The sequence below is a fragment of the Musa acuminata genome, chromosome BXJ2-9 (genome assembly GCF_036884655.1).
Source record: "Musa acuminata AAA Group cultivar baxijiao chromosome BXJ2-9, Cavendish_Baxijiao_AAA, whole genome shotgun sequence".
NCBI lineage: Eukaryota > Viridiplantae > Streptophyta > Magnoliopsida > Zingiberales > Musaceae > Musa > Musa acuminata.
In genome coordinates, this window is record NC_088346.1 from 449,063 (window position 1) to 457,734 (window position 8,672).

Here is an 8,672-nt window from a genome sequence, read left to right on the forward strand (position 1 = left end):
TATTTAAGAGGCAAAAACATAATTTGCAATCTCCATGTCCAATCTTACATGCACACTATTCTTACTCTAATGTTCATACTGCTCTACTACAAAATTAAGATGGAAGCAAGTCAGGATTTATGGGGGAAGAAAAGGAAAACGAGTTGAACAAATCAATTAATCGGTGGATTCAGCTAGGAAGCAGACCCCCATGATCACGTCTTCTGCCTTGCAACTTCTGAAGATAGTCAACTTTGACCCGAGAATTCAACCTACCTATTTATGTCTACATTTTTCAGCTAATAGGAAATGACAAGGCGATGTTTCACAATTTCTTTTGAGATATATCGATTGTCAATTTTGTTTGTATTTATGTTCCAATGTGATTGTGATCCTTTACACCATGGTTGAGGGGTCAGCACGTCCTGGTTCGGTCCCGATGCGTAATATCGTTTATATCGGTACTCGGGCAGCGGAAGTCGTCGTTTGGAGGGGTCGAGCTTGGACTTCGATTTCAAGATATGGAGACTCCCCCTTTGGTCAGTCGCCTTTCTTTCTATCACCTGTCCCTGCACACAGGTCGGGGTCAGGAAGGGGCTTTCCCGACTTAACCCTTCTAAAGGTTTTGTTAGAACAAGGTGGAAAATGGATCGAAAAAGATCCCTTATCGCTAGCCCCATGATGGGTTTTTATCTCTCTCCATGGGGACTAGTCGTACCTGATATATTTATGGTTGTCGACTCGTCGAGCGGCGGGCTTACTCGTGGAGCAGATATTTGGCGTCGAACGACGGTGTCGTACTCGGTTGGTGTCGTCCCGGCCTTTGCGGGCCGACGCTATACCCGGACGGCGCCGTTTCGACCTTTGCGGAGCGGCGTTGTATTCGGTTGCCGTCGTCCCGACCTTTGTGGAGAGGTGTCGTACTTGATCGGCATCGTCCCGACCTTTGCGGGTCGACGCTGTACTCGGTTGGCACCGTCCTGACCTTTGCGGGTGGTGCTGTACTTAGGCGGCACCGTCCTGACTTTAGCGAAGTGGCATCGTACTCGATTGAAAATGGATTGAAAAAGATCTCCTATCGCTAGCCCCATGATGGGTTTTTATCCTCTCCCTAGGGACTAGTCGTACCTGACATATTTACAGTTGTCGACTCATCGAATGGCGGGATTACTCCTGGAGTAGATATCTAGCATCCTCGGTGCCATGGCGTCGAACAGCGGTGTTGTACTTGGTTGGTATCGTCCCGACCTTTGCGGGTCGATGCTATACTTGGACGGCGTCGTTTCGACCTTTGCGGAGCGGCGTTGTACTTGGTTGGTATCGTCTCGACCTTCGTGGGGCGGTGTTGTACTTGGTCGGTATCGTCCCAGCCTTCGCGGGCCAGAGCTGTACTCGGTTGGCACCGTCTCGACGTTAGCAAAGTGGCATCGTACTCGATTGACATCGTCCTGGCCTTTGCGGGGTGGCGTTGTACTTGGTTAATATCGTCCCGACTTTAGTGAGACGATGTTGATCGGGGGGGTGGGGTCTATTACGTTGACATGATGTGGTTATAAACAGTGATTGAAGGACGGGTTACCAAAACGTGCCCTATCGAAATGATGCTCTTTCTTATTCTTCCAGGATTTCTATATAAATGATTCGTTCGCTTGATGCTATTTGTATCCCCCAATGCGCCATTAGTTGAAGTGCATCCCGGTCTTAAGAAAGACAGACGAGCTACTAAACCTTCTCCGACGTAATAATTGTTCTGCCGTACGCATTATATCTACACCTCCGACTGCAGTCGAGTCATGGTTTGGGTAGCAAAACCTAGGGCGGAATTATCCGCTATCTCTACCCTCCCCCACCCCCCCCCCCCCCCCCTTCTTCACACTTGAGCTTCTTGTATACTCAATAATATATAGCACTCGTAAACCTAAGCAATGACGTAATCACAACATTATCTTAATCCTTGGATTCGCTGGAATCTGTGAGATCTGTCCAACGACTACTGCTACAAATAAGATTTCTAAGTACCAGGAGGCCGTGCAAGTCCAACAATCAAGCCGAGGACCTACTCGCCTGCACTTGTTTAATAAAAGGGCGCGTGGTGGCCACTCGACCCTTTCGACACGGCGAATGCTATATTTCATGAGTCGAATTAAGAAAACAAAGAATAACGTGGGGTTGATTCTTTAGCAGATTAAGGTAGTACGATAGCTAGTTATTGCCGGACGTGGTGTTCTAAGTATGGCTGCATAAAAAGGTCGCACTAATTAGTAACTCTTATAGTTTCTCCCATGCTTTGATTTGCTAGCACACAACCCTAATTCTTGTTTTTGTTTTTGGCTTGTTCACATGCAGTATTTGGCATGCGTCAGTATCCCGTTTGATGTCGTGAAAACAAAAGAGCTTCTTCAAACACACCCCTCGTGTCATAAATGGGCCTAATAAAACGGGCCCGAAACTTGGGCCCATATCAACGTACTTCACCACAAATTTTGAGTTGTTGGGCCGTGCTCTATTAATCAACTAACCGACTGTTAAAGAAATGGTAAATAGAAAGATTAAGAAACATGCCATTTTGAAATAAATTAAAAAAAAAAAAAAAGACAAGAATCATTGTCCTAAGATGTATTTCCCATTTTCATGCAGCCCTCGTCGAAAAAATCTTCTCCTCGTTTGTTTGTGGGCATGAGATGTTGCAGCATAAATAAATTAAAGGAAAAACATAAGATGAAAATTATTGAAAGAACACTATAAATCACGTTGAGGAAAACTAGATTTTTGTCTCTCATCTTTGGATGCGAGTAATGGAAACACTTTTATAGTCTTTTTATGTACAAAATATAGGAAAGATACAATACTCTCGTCCGACCTTCGTGTCTCGAGCATAACAACAATAATATTCCGTAGGTCTCCTGTCTACAACAAATAAAAAAGAAAGACCTCGGACCTTGTCGAGCCACCACACATCATCGTCATCATCATCATGCGAACTCACGAAGAAGCCGCGGTCGATCGGTGCATAGAATAATTGCACTACTTGGTTGTTGGAACGAAGCCTCCTTGTAGTTTCCCTGCTGCGGATCACTTGTTTAATTGCTAATGTTTTGTCTCTATTTGCTGGAGATGATTGGAAGTCTCCGGGAACATTCTCAGCACTACCTCTTTATTGGTATAATAAGTTAGTAAGAATACATAGAACAACACCATCTTTCATTTAAGCAAGCAACTCCGACTTCCCTCGAACGATTACTAGTCTTTTATCTCTCTCTGGTTCGGAGTCTTGGCTGCCAAATCTGTTTTCGACAAAAGGCATTCCATCTTTTCGATCTCATTTTCCTCGTCGATGACATACATAGCATTTGTTTGACTGTGGAGGTAAGAACCCATGCATGCCGACTTCAAAGTTGACGCGCGGTGGATAATAAATATAATGCTCCGAGTTGCCATGTTTGACGCTCACCACAAATTGACTCCACTTACCTTTTTCTTAAACAATCTGTGTTTGTTTGGGTCAATAATAATAATAATAATAATAATAATAATAATAATGTCTGGCTACATATTGAGCAGCATCATACATTTAGACGACATTTAGATTGTGAAATGCAAGCCAGATGAGAAATAATGGGCCATGAGACAACTAAGAAACCCTCTCACGGTTACCCAAAAACCCCAATATATATTATATATGTCGCAAATACCAAATCCTGTGTTAGAATATGGTTTACAACTCAAAGATTACACCAAATTGAATGCAGAAAGAACACAACCACTGAGACTCTAAATGGGTGGGAGAACAGCGCGTCATGTCACGCTCGATTTAATTCCTCCGTCACCGGCACGGCGTTCAGATCGAGCGAGTCCCTCGGGATCCCGCTCTCCACCACCGCTTCAACCCCCTCCGATACCGCCGCATCCATCCCCCTCGGTGCGGCATTCTCGACGGCGCCCGACTCCTCGAAGTCCTCCCTCTCGAACGCCGGCTGCCACCGCCGAGCCGTCTGCTTCACCCTCTCCCCCTTGGCTTCGCCGCCGACGCCCTCACGACCAGCAGCACCACCCCTCGTCGCAACGAAGAATCTGGCGGCCTCCCGCATCCGCTGGAGGATGGCGAAGAACTCCTCGACCTCGTCGTCGGTCACCTGAGCCTCCTCGGCCCTGCACCGTCGTGTCCACCTCTCCTCCTCGGCGCCGTCGCCACCCGGCCTCTTCTTGGCCGCCGCCGTCGCCATAAGATAGGACGAAGGAATAATTATCCTCCTCTCAGTTTCTCTCCCTCCCATCTTCAGCGAGATGATGAAAAGAATCCGCAGGTAAAGACGATGAATGGAGAACATATATATATATAATAGAAGGAGGGGAGGGCAGACACCAAAAGCGACAGTGGTGAGTCTTGGGTAATGACCGGGGCCGATGACGAATGAAAAGTTTCGTCATTGGGGGAGGAGGGGATAGCTTCGCCTCCACATGGAATGACGGAAGAAAGAAACCTGTTTTGGACATCAAGAGATAATATCAACAACAAAAAATGTGAGCCCACGAAGCTAGAAACCCAATCTTGATGAAATGTGAGCCCACGAAGCCAGAAACCCAATCTTGATTGGTTGAGTCTAATTATTATTCTCATTCAAACATAGACGGTTCTGCTTAACCCAACATATGAGTCACCTTTTTTTTTTTTTTTAGCATTCTATGTCGATCAAAAATAGGATGACAAATTTTGTTTGTTTTATTAGGAAAGCACAAATATAGTTAAAAGGTTTAACATATTTCTTCTCCTCTCCTGCATCATACAGTAGTAGCCTACCTTCGACAGTGGGACATCAGGGAGAATCCTAGACTATATAGTAGGAGAATACGATTATCGATCAATAAAATTAGATCTTGAATAAGATATATTATAAATATGATTAGATCTTGAAGATGATTATCAGTAAATAAAAGAAAATTTTAATTATAATAAAATTTTTTAGAAGATAATCTTGATAGGAAGAACTTTTTCAATTAATTATTCTATACCCTTTATTCTCATCTATAAATAAAAATGATCTTTTATAGACTCAATATAACATAATGCATAGTGTGACGTGATATTATTAAGATAGAATATACCTTCTCTTATCTCTTCATAGTTACGTGATGTTATTGAGAGATTATATATCTTCTCTCATCTCTTCTTAGTCCTTAATTCGTCGTTTATAACGATCCCGTGAGGGATAGGAAGAAAAAAAAAAGATTGAGTCTAGTTCTTATTATAGATTGATATCATAGTAGCTTTCAAATCGAACGATGATGTATTTATAGATTAGATATATATTTTCCATAGCAATAATTACATCTTATCTTTATAATATGCCCAATTCATTCTCAACTGATTCGTACCCTCCCAATGGTCTAAATATATAGTCAGTAGTGGAGTCACGGATCCATGACATGTGGGTTCCCGTTTCCCTTCCCTGCTGTTATTTCTAACGATGGACATCTGCAACATCAGAATCAAAGGAAAAGTAAAGGTAGTATTAGTGGAGCTTCACACCAACATTATTTCCCACATTACATTACTACTGAGTGATTCGATCCCAACCATACGAACGCAGCACTTTCAATATTTTATGGAACCCTGCGTGCTCATCCATCCTTTTTCTTTTACCTCCAAAGCTAATTTGTTTTGATTTGATACCAAACCGTGCACTGCCAATAAATAAACGTATTGCCTGAAACTATGGCCGATGCGAAACGAGCGAGGGTAAAACTAGTGCATCACGCATGAAATGACAGCACAGGTCGCACTGCTCTACGATGAGCACCTCATCAAAATGCTGGCTGTGTTCCTTTCTTAACACAATTACTCGTGATATCATTCGCTAATGATCACATCGGTGGCCGCTAGGCGCATGATGCGGGGTTTCGGAAGAAGCGAAGAAACAGTGTTTTGGGTGTGTAGTTAACCAACAAAATACGATGCTTGAATGCGTGTTTGGTTTTTGTTAGGTCGACGACTGCTGATGTCCTTCCTTCAACATCTTTTTAAGGATGCGAGGTGCCCTGTTATGGGTTTAACTGGACTTGCAACACATGTTCGAGACCTGATAACACAAGCGTCATCTCTCTGGACGGCAAAGCAAGAACGCGATTCCTTCCTTTATTATCTATCTATCTATCTATCTATCCTCAAGGCATCTTATCATCGCTCACCTAGTATGATGATGACACGATGGAGACCAGACGTGAGGAGCATTTATTATTATGTCCACCACAGCATTAGGTAGTTGTTGTTCACGGCAGCACGCTTAATTGGTCGTCGGCCGTGTTTAATATTGTCATCGGCCGGTCGCAGCAAGCAAGCGAGCGAGCAAAGATACACACGTACGTGTCCAATAGTGTTCATGTTTCGATGAGGAATTTAGAGAAGACGGCCAAGAGCCACTCCACCAAAAAGATAAAAAGAGACGAGGAATCCAAGTCACTACTGCGTGCTGTCTCCCTCTTCCTTGCGGAGACACCAAATCGGCTTTTGGATGGCTACAAGGGATGAGGAATCAATCCCAAGGGCGTGCCATTCTATATTTTGCTATACTCAAAGAAAGGAGGCACACCATGCAAGCATATATAGTGATTTTTTCTATTATTATTATTATTATTATTTATGGGACTTTATAGATAGGGCAGCCGCATGCACTGTGATGTCATTACATGAGATTGCTTTTTGTTGTTTCAGAGTACATGATAAGCTCAAGTTGGCTGGGCGATGCATTAAAAAATGGCAGAAGAGGTAGATAGATGAGATCCAAACAAACGCCCATCAATCAATCATCGAGTCGTGGAAGGTGGGATTCATGCATGCGTGTGTACCGCGTGGCACAAAACCTTGGTATCATCATCCTCTCATTTCTTTTTGCTGCTCGCACAAGCAGCCGAACCATGACGAAAGGCTTTTGCGATTTCTTAGACTTGTCGAAATCAACGCTGCTTCATACCACTGTCGTGGAAGACACAGAGAGGAGTCGAGGCGAGCCTACCGCCGTCTTTTCCCTTGTAATTAACTCATATAGTGAGTGAGTGGTCGGTCAGGTGCTCTCTCCCTTTAATCCCTTGGAAATTTGAATCTTGCTTTGGCTGCCATGCATTTGCTTTAGTTCCTTTTACACTATTTAATCAATTAATTAGTAGGCGTCATTTAGATGATTTTATTGGCTTGTGGGGTCGAAATGAGAGCGGTAGAACAGTAGAGAACGAATGAATTAATTATTAATTACTTAAAGAAATCGATGATCGCTAATATAATATAGTATTCTTTCATTTCAGCCTTATGGCAAATATTTGTTGTTATTACAGGTGTCAGTATGATACGACACGATCATGGACTCCGAATGACGAATGCTACCGAAAATAAATATTAATATTATTACAATAAAGGCATTAATATAGTGTCACAAAGAGTGTTTTTAGCAAATATATATATCTAGAAAATACGTAGGAGAAGAAATAACGGAAAAGAAAGGGTGGTGGTGTCATCGAAGAACGACCATCATCATCACCGGCGGTTTGGTTTCCCAAAAGCCAAGAGAGCTCGACCCCCAACCCAACACAACCCAACTCAACCCAGCCAATTTGGAAACTTGCATGTCGCTATAAACAAGATTAAAGATTAAAGAGGGAATCCCATCGGTAGTTATTTATTTGTTTGATATACTTTTTTTTTTCTCTTCTAATATAATTAAAAAATAAAAATCACGAAAAAGTTAAAAAATATTCCTGCAATGATAGTCCTATATGCCATGTTCATCTCATGTATCATGAAAGGTTTTGTTTCGCTCAATTTCTTCCTTAATATATAGCAAAATTAACGTGAAAGGTCAGACAATTCATTTAGATATAAAAGAAACTAAAATTTTAATTAAGAGATTAAAGAAACAATGGACGAGATTCTAATTCATGTCATGCAATCTTCATGAAAAAAAAAAAACTATTTTCTATCTCATTTGGTTCTTAGATAACATCCGGATCCACTTGCTCGTGACCTTGTGTATCGACCTAGTTCGTCATCTCTAAGGCCACATTCAAAAATCTAAGAGGCACGAGGATATTATCTTAAAAAAATAAAAAAACCTAAGTTTCGATAAAACCTTTTGTAGAGTAAGGGATCACTTCTAATCTACTCAATACAAACACTCTGGCAAATCCATATAATATATTATGCACCTCATGGAAGACAAAATCTACTCGACCTAAGGCACAAGAGATATAGGATGAGTGGTGATACATGACCACGTTTTACGTTTCCGTATTCACCTCAACTCCTTTATATTAACATCAACAATTTTTTTTTCTTTTGTGCCCTACGTGACCACCAACTCATGTCAATCATGGTAGTGTGCTCTCTTAAGTGAAGAATTGGGTGATAGGGAGTATTTCAATATCACCCTATAACTACAATCGATAGTTATCTTGGAATCAATATGGCATCTCAGAGTCGACATAGCGAACACACTCGATACGACCTTAAAGCGACACAACGGACTCGAGAACAATACACAGTCGTGCCCGAGATCGTACAAAGCAACCAGTGTAGCGCGGAACCAGAACAGTCAATCCGTGTCGTCCGACGTAGATGAACCAATCGCTTGGATTTTTTATAGTCATTAACAACCTATGTGCCGATCCTCTAGCCAACGCCAAGGGGTAAATCTCGAGCACTCAAC

At 42.3% G+C, this 8,672-nt stretch overlaps 1 protein-coding gene across 1 annotated transcript; it reads right to left on the bottom strand.

The window, feature by feature from the left end:
• Positions 1-3,779: 3,779 nt before the first annotated feature.
• On the bottom strand, positions 3,780-4,253 carry LOC135623958 (protein NEGATIVE REGULATOR OF RESISTANCE-like). The gene has a single exon (XM_065127429.1). It carries the CDS (start codon positions 4,251-4,253, stop codon positions 3,780-3,782), a length of 474 nt encoding a protein of 157 aa, XP_064983501.1.
• Between the last annotated feature and the right edge of the window lie 4,419 nt (positions 4,254-8,672).

Coding starts and splice junctions, on each gene's coding strand:
- LOC135623958 (XM_065127429.1), bottom strand. CDS start 4,253: ATGGGAGGGAGAGAAACTGAGAGGAGGATAATTATTCCTTCGTCCTAT.